The sequence below is a fragment of the Podarcis pityusensis genome (genome assembly GCF_964106645.2).
Source record: "Podarcis pityusensis genome assembly, chromosome: 10".
Taxonomy (NCBI): domain Eukaryota; kingdom Metazoa; phylum Chordata; class Lepidosauria; order Squamata; family Lacertidae; genus Podarcis; species Podarcis pityusensis.
In genome coordinates, this window is record NC_138035.1 from 58,331,789 (window position 1) to 58,345,927 (window position 14,139).

The following is a 14,139-nucleotide window of genomic DNA, read 5'->3' on the forward strand; positions in this document are numbered from 1 at the left end:
ATGGGGCGTCACAATACTGAAACCGGTTCTGGAATGGATTTTTTTGGGGGGAAAAGCTTTCCTCAAAAGAAAAGATCCCAAATGAAAAGCCCAATACTGGAATACAGCGGTGCCTTGGTTCTTGAATTTAATCTGTAATGAGAGTCTGTTCGACTCCCGGAAGGGTTCAAAAACCAAGGCACGGCTTCTGATTGGCTGCAGAAGCTTTCTGCAGCCAATCTGAAGCCACGGAAGCCACATCGGATGTTTGGCTTCCAAAGAACGTTCGCAAACTGGAACACTCATTTCTGGGTTTGCGACGTTTGGGAGCCGATTTGTTCAGCAACTAAGGCATTGGACAACCAAGGTACCACTGTACCTCACATTTGCTACCCCTAGATATTTCTTTGCAGAAAGAACACTGCTGGTGATCAAATTGGTGGTTGTTTCAGCTTCCATAGAACTGCTGGAAAAACAAGGAGATTTTGGCCCTGCACAATTTCCCAGTGTAGACTGATATTATTATTATTATTATTATTATTATTATTATTATTTACCACCCTTCATCAAAAGATCTCAGGGTGGCTCACAGAATAAAATACAAAATAAATCACAAGTAAATAATTAAACCAAAACAACAATACTCCTCCCCTTCCCACAGACACATTTAAAAGGCTGTAAGATATTAATCAGCCAAAGGCCTGGTTGAAGAAGAACATTTTCACCTGGCGCCTAAAAGATATATAATGAAAACGCAAGGCAACCTCCCTGGGGAGAGCATTCCACAAGCAGGGGGCCACTGCAGAAAAAGCCTTTTTTCATGTAGCCACCCTCTGGATCTCACATGGAAGAGGCACACGAAGGAAGGCCACAGATGGTGAACACAGATTCCAGGATATTTTATATGAAGAGAGGCGGTCTGTGAGGTAACATATAGGTGTAAAGCTACTGCAGTGCCATTTTAATTGTTCATTTAGGAAATGAAATGCTGCATATTATATTATTATCATTTGTTACTGTGGTCAATTTGTTATGTGTGAGATGTAATCTTCTATAAGTGAAGCTGAAACATTTATACAATCTTCTAAAATATTTTGTCCGTGGTAATAACTTCCCCCTAGAATGCATCTGCCGGTGAGATAACTTAAATTGTGATAGACACTAGCCTTCTTCAAGCGTAATGCTAACAGTTATGAGACTATGTGATATTGGATCTTGCATGCCCAGTGCAAATGTCTAGGGGGAAGAGGAAGCCTTCGCATGAAAAGGCTTACACGTGATATGGAACTGTAGATCACATGGAAGTCTGTATGAAGGTTCCCACCTTTCCGATATTTGAACTGGACGTGGAGGGGCTACTTGGCAGAGATCCACAACCTTGTCACAAGTTCTCCTTGACTACAACACATAGAGAGGGCTCTTGTTCCATTCTGATACAACACTCCCGGTGACTTAGCCAGAGGCCCCATATATACTTAGGTGGCAGTAAGTCCCATAGGTCTTACTTCTGAATAAGCATGCACTGATTTTGTTGTTGTTACATTGTACAATTAATAAAGCCGTAATGAACACTTAATACATGCATACATGCACACAATTAACACAGCAGTCACCTGGATCCTTTTCATTTGTAGCTTAAGTGAAAGGGCACGAAAAGAGGGAGGAGGGAGAAGCAGAAAATAGTAGTATTAGTTTATGTAAGTCAAGCTGTAATGTATAAGAAATCAGTTTATTCTAGCAACCAAAAATATGCAACCTCTTTAACATCCTGTTAAAAAGACAACAAATTCATCCCGATAATCAAGTTCACAATATAATTTTTATATGGGATCAGCAAGAAAATAAATGATGTCTGTGACTTTATTTTCTATCCTATAATGGGCATTATATTTCTTCATATGGAAAAGCCTGAACAGTGTTTTTGTTAACTTCTGTGAAAAATGCTCCGCTACCAACAAGAAAACCATTTCCTGCGATTAATGATTGGATGTTTTTTCACAACCAAAAATAATGATTGGATTAAATGTACTGCAGATGTGAATCAGAGAAAAGATCAACGTTTTTAAACATTCCATTGTCACCAGCAGCCAAGTGAACTGATACTGGGTCAAGCAAACTTTGGCAGGCCATCAGTCAGGTATGGTATCTATTTTGCTAAGAAAATGGTAGTATTTGATGACTGTGGGTACTCTGAATTAAAAACATATCCTGAAATTGTATGCCAAGAAAAACTGGATTGTGCAACTTGAATGAATTATACATACTAAGCAAATTCACATAGTTTTGCTTGTGTTGAATTGTTGTATTTCTGATAGCCATGGACAGGGAACGCATTTCTGCAGGGCTGCAAAACTTCACCCCTGCCCTGACTGAAAACTGCATAATCAATGCAGATAAAGAAATCACTGTCTACAGCTATCCTTTCCCGTTATCTACAAATTAGAAACTATTTCCAAATAACTACAGGGTATATTATTATTAATATTTCACTTATTTGTCACTTACTACAAAAAAAATATTCTCAAAGAGACTTTGTGAACATAAAGAGACCACTGACATCTTATGATAAAGCTGATATAACAAAAGGTTTGACATTGAAAATCTATAGAATACTCCTGGATACAACTAAAAGGAATGACTTGGGGATAAAAGCATGTGACAGAATTCAGTCTTTCAGTGACAGAAGAAAATTGAAAATATTTTGGAAGAATACTGGTACTTAATGCTTATGAGAATAGCAAAAACGTGTCAAAATATATCCAATATGTACTGGAGATCTAAGAGAGGAAAAACAACACTGACTTATTATTGTAAAAGGTATCAAGGATACAATTATGGTATGTGAGACAAATTAATTGCCCAGCAATGTTACTGGGAGCAATAAAGGGGCAGGTTCAAAAGGAACGTGTTGTGTTAGTTGTGAAGCATGCGCTTCACTGGCTAAAGCATGGAAATCAGCTTGTTGGCTAACTCTTGGCCAGTGAAGGAGAAAAACATGGGATCCCATGTTAAGCTTACAGTTAATAAATGTTTGAGGAAAAGAAGAAATGCCTGTACAGAAATCTTCTTAAAAACTGGATTCTGTTTGTAAAATTTTGGAACTGAAAAATTAGCCCCTATGGGCATGTTCACTTTGAAAAGGAATTGCAATGCATGGTTCCATATGCACTGCATATGAAAGTTCCATGTGCATATCCATATGAAAGGATACAGTATTTGGAGCTGTTTAGGGAAAAAACTAGGCAGTGGGACAGGGAGCAACATTATGAATGTTGGGGGGAAAGTGGAAAGACAGACATTTTTCTCCCTCACTCATAATTCCAGGACCCAGAAACACCAGGAAGCTGAATGTCGGAATTTATTAACACTACCAATCTCAAGTCTTCCCATGTTTCTGGATGAAATAATGTGATATTTTTGTTATTTACTGTATGAAAGAAACCTTTAATTAAAGAGAGAGAGAGAGAGTTGGGCCTCACTTATCTTTTGTTTCTGTTTAGGTTTTTGTACTTTACACTGTTGACTCAAATCACTTAAACGCAATAATCTGAGCCAGTTATATGGCCTTTTTTTTCCTGGGAGTGTCAATGTGGAATTCCTGTTTCCGTCAAGAACTAATTCTGTTCATGCTTTTCTTCCCCACAACTCAAGGGGGGCACATATAGGATCCTGCCTCCGCCCCACCAGTTTTCCACTCAGGCACTGACTCAGATATACTTGGCTGCAGCTCATGCCCTGGTCTGTGAGCTTTCTTACCTAGTCCCCACGACAAAAAAATAAATAAAAAATACATTGTACTTTGTAATGTGACTCCTTTTTCACATTTCTGTAAAGTTTCAGAGGATCTAAGGAATGATATATTTATATCACCTGTAAACAATGAGCTCCACACCAAGATTACTTTGCTTGACTCTCAGCCCAGCTTGGGTGCCTTCTTTTAGAAACTTTCTATTTTTACACCAATTATGCCAAACAAGCTTGTTAAAAACTCTAGATAATTGAACAGCAAGAGCCCCCTGCTGCAAGCATGCATAGGATGCTAGCTGAAGGTGAAAAGGTATCTTTCTCATTTTCAGAAAGATCCACATATATCCTCCTTCATTTAAACACAACATGATATCTTAATTAATTATGATAAACTGGTTACTGAGGTGCTTTCATGTTGTTATTCCCATGATATAATATTGGTTGCTATAGTGATGAGATGGCTTTATTTTTTTGGTTAATCACTCAAGAGATTGGCTAACTCATGTTTGTCCGTGATGGTGAAGAGACGGGAAAATAAGTTAAAATGAATTGTTAAATACAACCGGCACCATTCCTCTCCCCTGCTTTTGGTATTATTTATGACTACAATTTCAGTCATGCTAAAAATAAACTGTTGCAGAATATACTGAGCATGTGATTAGAAAAATATTCTATACAATGGCTTGCACCAAATTATGAATTTTAAACAACTCATGTTATTGTTATGCTTACTATGAAGACGTTGCAAATTACCTCCGCCAAGAATGGAGACTCTCCCAACATAGCAGGAGAGAGAGGAGAGAGATGGAGATAATCAGATATTGATGGAGGAATTTCATTATCTGCATTCCTCTTCAGTTGGAAGAGGAATCAGGCTCCCATCTGCAGTTTGCCTTGAGGTCTGGCACTCACTTCCCCATGGAATGTGAGGGCAGGCAAAGACATTGGGTGCATGGAGCACTCTGGCTGCCACGACCCCCCAATCCCGTTCCTGGAAGCACAGGTTATCCTGCTAATTGGACTTTAATTGGAGTAAACTACAGGTGTGTGTCAGAGACGAGGAGATAAGAAACCACAAATACAACCCAGCTACAAGAATGTGAAAGGTTTGGATTGAGAGCGGATTTCATTAGGTGAAAGAGACAATGCGGGGAGGGAGCCCAAGGTTTGCTTACTTACGGTTTTTCTCTACATTCATGATATGGCAACCCTCCACCCTAGAATGCAAGTTTTATTTTAAAATATCTGCACAAGTGAGGATGGAAGAAATTGGAATAAAGTGGTACCTCGGTTTTTTAACATCTCGGAAGCAGAACGTTTTGGTTTTCGAACACCGAAAACCCGGAAGTAATTGCTTCTGTTTTTGAACACTTTTCGGAAGTCAAATGGCTGCCACTGAGTCGTCCCCCCCCCCCAATTTTCTCCATTGAAATTGCAGACTGCCCTTTGCGTCTTGGTTTTTGAATGTTTTGGAAGTCGAATGATCTTCCAGAAAGGATTATGTTCAAAAACTGAGGTACTACTGTATAATGTGGAATTTAACAAAATTGGAACAGCATGTTTGAGAGAAAGGAGCTGAGAGGGAAGGGGCGAAGAAATGCTGTGCTTTGAAAATATAGAGCAAAATCTTCCCTAACCTCCATTATCCAAAAAGGAATGTGTATGAGATAAGGATAAATGGGCATAAATCAGCAGCAGGAAGGAAAGGATTCTACCAGCTGTGAGAATAGTGTTTTTGGATTAACTATCTGTAGTCTGGATTCAGACCGTTCTTCCTAGGCTGGAAAAATGGCAAAGGTGCCTTGTTTATTGGAAGGCGAATCACGGGATGAAGTGATGCAGTGACTTTTGGAAACGGAGATAACAGCTTCTCCCAAGACATGACAGGAACCATCAACAGTTGCAGGAGTAAAGGATACAACACTAATATAGGGATGGGAAAACATCATGGAGAAAATTGTCACACCCAGGAAAGAATGAGGATTACAGCTGAATTTCCTCACTTGAAACTTTATAAATTACCTATTATACCAACACAAGTTGAAATCACAAGATTGCAGCTGTTATATAGGGGATTATGACATCTGAATGGAATGAAAATTATTAAAAATTTGGAATGCAGAAAAAATATAGAAGAATGAACTCATCAACTCTAGCATGCAGGGGGCCCAGTTTAATTAAATTGTATAATTTGACATTTGAATAATTGGCATTAATTAGATAAAATTAGTATTGTTATAATGAGGCTGTTATTGGAACAATATTGGTACACACACACACACAAAATTGTTGTAAACTACAGCATCCACCATCCCTGACCATTGTCCATACTGACTGGGGCTGATGGGAGTTGGAGTCCAATAACATTTGAAGAGCACTGAGATGGGGTAGGCTGAGATGGAGATGACCAACAATCTGATTTGGTGTGACACAGCTTCATATGTTCCATACTTTGCTTTGCAAAATAACCCATTACAACCCCATCATGTTTCCGATTTCTTATTAAAGATTATAGGTGGTGGTGGAATAAAAAAAAACCACACCACAGCATCTTAGGTAATGTGGAAATATAAAGCAATGTGAAATAGACAATAAAGTACTTGTTTACAATTTTCAACATTTCTGGAAATGGTTTTGGGGAGCTCAAGCCCCAACTGATTATCAAGTTGATTATCAAGTCAGAAACCTAACATTTTCCCATTTAATCATAGAGATGGTGGAAATCTGGCAGAAAAAAATGTATAGATGAATATCTGTATCATCCTGTGTTCCTTTGCAAGCCTTGTTGCATATAAAGATGATCTGAAGGCAGTCCTGTTTAGGGAAGTTTTTTTAAATGTTTAATGTTTTATCATGTTTTAATATGCTGTTGGGAGCCACCCAGAGTGGCCTGGCCAGATGGGCGGGGTTTAAGTAATATATTATTATTATTATTATTATTATTATTATTATTATTATTATTATTTTATTAATAATAATTTTTATTTATACCCCGCCCTCCCCAGCCAAGGCTGGGCTCATAATTAATAAGAAATTATTATTATTATTATTCTTATTATTATTATTATTATTATTACTACTACTACTACTACTACTACTACTACTACTATTCACCAACAATTCTTGATGTTGCAAGCCCCTTTATTTTATGTTATATAAATGTATCTGGTTTCTATTCAATATTTTAATTATTTATCATCTGAGACACCCTGCCCCACCCCTGGGGGTTAAAACACTACTCACACAAAAGGGAAATTTCAAAAAAGTCCACTCTCTCCTATTGGAAGAAAGCTTTCTCTAGCTTCACACGTAAGTGAGCCCATTGGCTGAGGACTCGAGATGGATTTCATTATGTGTATTCTTAACGGTTCATTAATAAACAAGGGGCAACCAGGGAACTGGAGCTAGGTAAGGGGCTATATTCAATGGCTCCGGAATGCCCAATGTCTCTTCCTTATGCAACTAAGTTCAAATGTTAAAACTGGGCAAGAAAGTACCCTCTAGAATGGGTTGATTTGGGCCAGTTATGTGACACACAAAACTACCCTTAAAATAAAGGACAAAGGAGAACTTCAGCACAAAGCAAAGATCATTCATTCAAGCGCGGTCCCAGGAGGTATATTAAAGCCATGAATAGGAAAAAGCTCAGTAGTTCACCAGCTGAGATTTTAATGAGATATTTCCCCTTGCTGTGGTACAGGTTTTGCTCAGGAAAGAGAAAAGGCTGCTCACAAAATATATTCAGTTAATAGGCGCCGATAGCTTTTGCAGCCACTCTGGTAGCTAGCTGATTGCTGTACTAACCTTCTGTTTTGGCATAATCTGTAAGCCGAGTGTAATTGATCAAGGCTGCTTTCTCCAGACATTTTCTAACCACTTTCTTCACTTCTTCCGCTGGTATGGGAGTGGCAATATCTTTCATTAAAACCTGCGTCAAAGACAGTGCTCGAGTTAGACACATTACCATAACCCCCCAAGAGAAAACGTTTCAACATATACTAATAGTTGTTTTAGATTTGCTGGCAATTAGAGACTGAAAGAAAAGGAAGTCGCTAATCGACTTAGCTATTAATCTCTGCAGATTTGAGTGAAAAGCAGCCGTTTAGGCCATAACTTAGACTTGCCCACCTGCAGACACCATTTCTAAATGAAACACAAGGCTAAAACAAGTGTCTACACAGTACTTAACATACATGTTATCTTGTAATATTTACAGCCGTTCATAAGGTCAAACTATCTTTACATTAAAGATTGGGGGTAGGGGAAAGGATGAGAAAACATCAATTGGCTTGAGTTCATTTACAGCACTTGTAGGGAGCTTTCACATGGAAGATTTCTTGTAGAATAGGGTGCTGCTCCTACACAGAAGCTTTTCATGGCATCCGCATGATGTCATCATCAAAATGCCAGTCCATACTTTTTCTTTACTTAAATCTGGATTTGCCCTACCACACAAAATCCAGTAAGAAAAATACCCCATTACTGGCACAGGAAAATAATAGCAGTGGCAGGTGAAGGGAAAGCCACAAGAATGATGCTGGAGACTGGTATTGGGTTGAAACAAGCCACAAAAGAGTAGGTGCGGCTAAGGCAAGACGATCGGCCAATATTTTATTCAAGTTGCTAAAAAGGTAAAGGTAAAGGACTCCTGGATGGTTAAGTCCAGTCAAAGGCGACTATGGGGTGTGGCACTCGTCTCACTTTCAGGCCAAGGGAGCTGGCGTACATCCACAGGCAACTCTCCAGGTCATGTAGCCAGCATGACAAAACCGCTTCTGGCGCAACAGAACACCATGACAGAAACCAGAGCCCACAGAAATGCCATTTACCTTCCCGCCACAGTGGTACCTATTTATCTACTTGCACTGGTAAGCTTTCGAACTGCTAGGTTGGCAGAAGCTAGCACAGAGCAATGGGAACTTACACCATTGCAGGGATTCAAACTGCCAACCTTCTGATCGGCAAGATCAAGAGGCTCAGTAATTTAGACCACAGCACCACCTTTGGTACCTCTGTTTGAACTCATACCTCCTTGGTCTGAATTTAGCTCTCCGGACATTGTTCATGAACTTCCTAAGATTTAGAATCATAGAATCATAGAATCATAGAGTTGGAAGAGACCACAAGGGCCATCGAGTCCAACCCCCTGCCAAGCAGGAAACACCATCAGAGCACTCCTGACATATGGTTGTCAAGCCTCTGCTTAAAGACCTCCAAAGAAGGAGATTCCACCACACTCCTTGGCAGCAAATTCCACTGTCGAACAGCTCTTACTGTCAGGAAGTTCTTCCTAATGTTTACGTGGAATCTTCTTTCTTGTAGTTTGGCTCCATTGCTCCGTGTCCGCTTCTCTGGAGCAGCAGAAAACAACCTTTCTCCCTCCTCTATGTGACATCCTTTTATATATTTGAACATGGCTATCATATCACCCCTTAACCTCCTCTTCTCCAGGCTAAACATGCCCAGCTCCCTTAGCCGTTCCTCATAAGGCATCGTTTCCAGGCCTTTGACCATTTTGGTTGCCCTCCTCTGGACACGTTCCAGTTTGTCAGTGTCCTTCTTGAACTGTGGTGCCCAGAACTGGACACAGTACTCCAGGTGAGGTCTGACCAGAGCAGAATACAGTGGCACTATTACTTCTCTTGATCTAGATGCTATACTCCTATTGATGCAGCCCAGAATTGCATTGGCTTTTTTAGCTGCCGCGTCACACTGTTGGCTCATGTCAAGTTTGTGGTCAACCAAGACTCCTAGATCCTTTTTACATGTACTGCTCTCAAGCCAGGTGTCCCCCATCTTGTATTTGTGCCTCTCATTTTTTTTGCCCAAGTGCAATACTTTACATTTCTCCCTGTTAAAATTCATCTTGTTTGTTTTGGCCCAGTTCTCTAATCTGTCAATGTCGTTTTGAAGTGTGATCCTGTCCTCTGGGGTGTTAGCCACCCCTCCCAGTTTGGTGTCATCTGCAAATTTGATCAGGATGCCCTTGAGTCCATCATCTAAGTCGTTGATAAAGATGTTGAATAAGACCGGGCCCAAGACAGAACCCTGTGGCACCCCACTAGTCACTCTTCTCCAGGATGAAGAGGAACCATTGATGAGCATTGATGTCCCCTGTTTGCATTTCACCATCTTCTCCTCTGAGTGACCCCACTGTTTCTTTGTTCTTCCTTTTGCTATGAACATACCCATAAAAGCCTTTTTTGTTGCTTTTAACCTCTCTAGCAAGCCTGAGTTCATTCTGTGCTTTAGCTTTTCTGACTTTGTGTCTACACGTGCTGGCTATTTGTTTGAATTCCTCTTTGGTGGTTTCCCCCCTTTTCCATTTTTTGTACACATCCTTTTTTAATCTTAACTCAGTGAAAAGTTCTTTAGATAGCCACCCTGGCTTCTTTAGGCACCTTCCATGTTTCCGTCTCATTGGTATTGCCTGACGTTGTGCTTTTACTATCTCCCTCTTAACAAACTCCCAGCCATCAGGAACTCCCTTTCCTTTTAGTATTACTGTCCATGGGATCTCACCCAGCACTTCCGTAAGTTTTATGAAGTCGGCTTTCTTAAAGTCAAGAAATTGAGTCCTAGTATGCTTGGCTGCTCCTTTCCGCTGTATAGTAAACTTCAGAAGAGCATGATCACTCGCGCCTAATGATCCTTCCACTTCTACCCCACTAACCAGGTCATCAACACTGGTTAGGACCAGATCTAAAATGGCTGTTCCTCTCGTTGCATCTCCCACTTTCTGGACAATGAAGTTGTCTGCAAGGCCAGTGAGGAATCTGTTTGACCTCATGCTCTTGGCTGAGTTTGACATCCAACAAATATCCGGGTAATTGAAGTCCCCCATTACTACTATCTCCCTTCCTTTTGCATGCTTGGCCATCTGTTCCAGGAAGGCATCATCTGTGTCCTCCGTTTGGCTTGGGGATCTATAGTAAACTCCCACAATGAGGTCACTGTTATTCTTCTCTCCCTTAATTTTGACCCAAATGCTCTCACTTTGGCTTTGAGGTTCTAAATCTTGGATCTCTTCACAGGTATACACATCCCTGACATATAACGCCACTCCTCCTCCTTTCTTGTCTGGTCTGTTTCTCAGTAATAGATTGTATCCCCCCATTATTACATTCCAATCGTGGGACTTATCCCACCAGGTTTCAGTGATGCCTATTATGTCATATTTAGTTTGCTGTACCAAGAGCTCAAGCTCATCTTGTTTATTTCCCATGCTTTGTGCATTAGTGTACAGACATTGAAGTCCATTAATCATTCCCCCGTGTCTCTTATTTAAGGATTTTTTCCTCCCACCACTAGATCTGTGTGCTGTTTGCTCCATTTGGTCTATGACATTTGGATGATCATCTTCATCAATTGATAGACTCCTACCTTCAGGAGCACTGTCTCCCTCCCCCACATTAGTCAGTTTAAAGCCCTCCTGATGAGGTTTCTGAGATTTTTGGCAAAAACATTTCTCCCAACCGTTGTGAGGTGCAGCCCATCGCTTGCCAGAAGTCCATCTTCAAGAAACTGCAGTCCGTGATCTAAGAATCCAAACCGTTCCTGTTTACACCATTTGCGAAGCCAGCTGTTCACTTCCACTATTTTTCCCTCTCTCCCTGGGCCACGTCGTTCAACTGGGAGGACAGATGAGATGACAATTTGTGCATTTAATTGCTTCAATTTCCTGCCCAGAGCCTCGTAGTCTCTTTTGATCTTCTGGAGGCTATTGCTTGCAGTGTCATTGGTTCCTACATGAACCAAGAGGAAGGGGTATTTGTCAGTGGGTTTTATGATTCCTTGCAGTCGTTCAGTTACATCTTGGATCTTAGCCCCGGGGAGACAGCACACTTCCCGAGACATCTTGTCAGGCCCAAGATCACTGCTTCTGTTCCCCTCAGTAGGGAATCCCCTATCACCACTACACGCCTCCTCTTAGGTTTGGTCGGGGTTCTTCCATGAGCTGTCCGTTCCAAGGTCGCCTGCACATTCCCTGAGGACTGACTTTGCTGCTCGTCTTCATAAACCTGATCGACTGTAATGAGGGAGAGATCCTCAAATGGAGTCTGCTCTTCGTCTTCCATGCTAGGGGAGAGGACCTCAAAGCGATTGTGTATTTCTAAACAATCAGAGCGAACCCTGGGCCTCCTACTTCTTTGAGTCACGTTTCTCCATATATCTGGCTCCTGTGTTGGTGAACTAGCCTCCTTCTCAGGGGAGTCCCCTGTCTCCTCCTTGGTGGAGACGGTGTGCTCTGCTGCTTCCAAGAAGAGCTCCAGCTCTCTAATTCTTTGGAGCATAGCTACACGTTCCTCCAGTTGCTGGACTTTGTCTTTTAAGAGGGCAATCAACATGCAGTTGCTGCAGGTAAAGCTGCCTGCAACCTTTGGCAAGATGGCAAACATTGTGCAGGAACCGCAAGCGACTGCAGCTGTTCCCTCCCCCTCCATCTTAAGAACGTGTCGGGGGTGGCTACAGCGGTCCTCCATCATAAAAAGCATGAAGACAGGACAAATAACTCCCCCCACAAAAAAACCTAGGTTTCCCCCAACAAACGTTTGAGACTAGCTCCCCTAAATCTAAAAGATGGATCAATCAGAAACCCTGCCCCCTCTGACCTTTGCACAGAGAGAGCAGCTAATCAGCCACAAAGAAAACACACACACACACACACACACACACACACACACGAAAACCCTTTTTGCTCCTTCTTCAACTGCTGCCCTGCAAGCTCTGATAAGCTCCTCCCACAGCTTATCACCTGCCTCAACAGAAACCCTGCCCCCTCTGACCTTTGCACAGAGAGAGCAGCTAATCAGCCACAAAGAAACACACACACACAAGAAAATTTCTTGAAGAGTCTAGCAGTGGAAGGTATTTAAAGCAGTATGCAGTAAAGGCAAATTTCCTTAAACACGAGTTATCATGGATAGTCGCCACTGATAGCCTTATACTGAACTAGGTCAACCTGTAGACTGATCCAACACACTTTTACTTACTTTTTTAGGGATTACATTTTATGAGCATGAAAGACTTTACTTATTTCCATGGAGAATTCCTACATAAAATATATTGCTATGTGAGAGAATCCTAAAGATATGAATCCCATGACTGATTTAAAAGAGTCTAAAAATATTAAAAGTCATGTTCTACTCAACTGATTCGGTACTAAACAGGTGCCTGCCCCCCCTCCCACACGGGGAAAATTAACATTTTGGAAATAATACCAAAATAGGTAATGTGTACACTTTGGTCAATTTCTAAAAAATACACACGTACTGGAAAAACTTAAATGAAACTCAGAACGTACCCTTTCGAGTAATGAAAGTGTAGCTTTTAACGCTCCTTCTGGACGCCCAAAAGGGAAACAATACCTTAAATATAGACAAAAGATAAACCCTTTATTAGAATCATAGAACTGTACAGTTGGAAGGGACCCCAAGAATCATGTAGTCTAGTCCAACCCCCCGAATTGCAGGAATCTCAGCTAAAGTTGCACCTTTGTGTGACAAGAACATTTGTATATATTTCTTTTAAAATTATTTAGAAAAGTATGTGCTCCTTTGGGGGCGTAGGTGGGTGGGCACGAGGGACAGAACCCCAAAGTTGTACAATTTCCTCTCCTGAGTGGTATAATTGACTCTCTCCTGCCAATCATTTAGGCATGATCTCCAAACACTTTTATGCATGGATGCTTTTAATGTGGGTGTGCAAAGTTTAAGGCTCTTCATTTCTATTTGGATGGCTCCAAGATGGAACTGGGTCAGAAAATGTGTACTACCCCAATTACTAGTATTGTTTGAGATTTCATAGGGGTTTAAATCAACAAGATTAACAGGTTAGAAGCGCAATCCCACACAGAATTACTTAGAAATAAGCAGGCTACGTTTGAGACCTGCTTCCAGATAAATGAGTACAGGATTAATAAACTTCTACATCTTCAATTTCTAATAACAAAGGTATTACATTTTCTTGCCCAAATATTCTTAGATTATCTGCATGATTTTTGCCCTGTCCTTTGTGCTTTCTCTTGTTACCATATAAAAGATGTAATCGCTATGACATGCCTAGTATAAACAATTCGCTGTCCACCAAGGACAAATAGCAATGGTTGATAGGCAAAATCAGTGTTAAGTTATATTTTTTTAAAGGAGGGGTCATTTGTGCTATATATTTTTGGTCTGCACCATCCATGCTTGCAAGTCTCTGATCTGTTTGCATGACCGGCATAAATTGGTACAGAATGGGCAAAATTCACATGCGACCTGCAACGTTAGGTAGAGTAAATGTCTGATGCTTTAAAAAACCAACTGACGGGAAGGGTGATATTCCTCTTCAAAGGCCTTAGTTGGTTTATAAAAACTGAACGGCATTCAAATTTAAGATTGCACCAGGATCTAAACCCTAATTCACCATCTC

At 40.8% G+C, this 14,139-nt stretch overlaps 1 protein-coding gene across 13 annotated transcripts in view; it reads right to left on the reverse strand.

The window, feature by feature from the left end:
- The window catches only part of CADPS2 (calcium dependent secretion activator 2), a 370,823-nt gene that overhangs the window by 92,226 nt on the left and 264,458 nt on the right, over nt 1-14,139 (reverse strand). For 7 of the 13 annotated variants that reach the window (XM_081023460.1, XM_081023470.1, XM_081023469.1 and 4 more), the window contains exons 15-17: nt 13,031-13,094; nt 7,531-7,654; nt 1,593-1,613 (exon numbers count right to left, since the gene is read on the reverse strand). In XM_081023460.1, coding sequence (XP_080879586.1) covers nt 1,593-1,613; nt 7,531-7,654; nt 13,031-13,094 — 209 coding nt within the window. The remainder of the gene's footprint in view (nt 1-1,592; nt 1,614-7,530; nt 7,655-13,030; nt 13,095-14,139) is intronic. The other 6 variants (XM_081023462.1, XM_081023461.1, XM_081023471.1 and 3 more) reach the window with 1 other exon arrangement.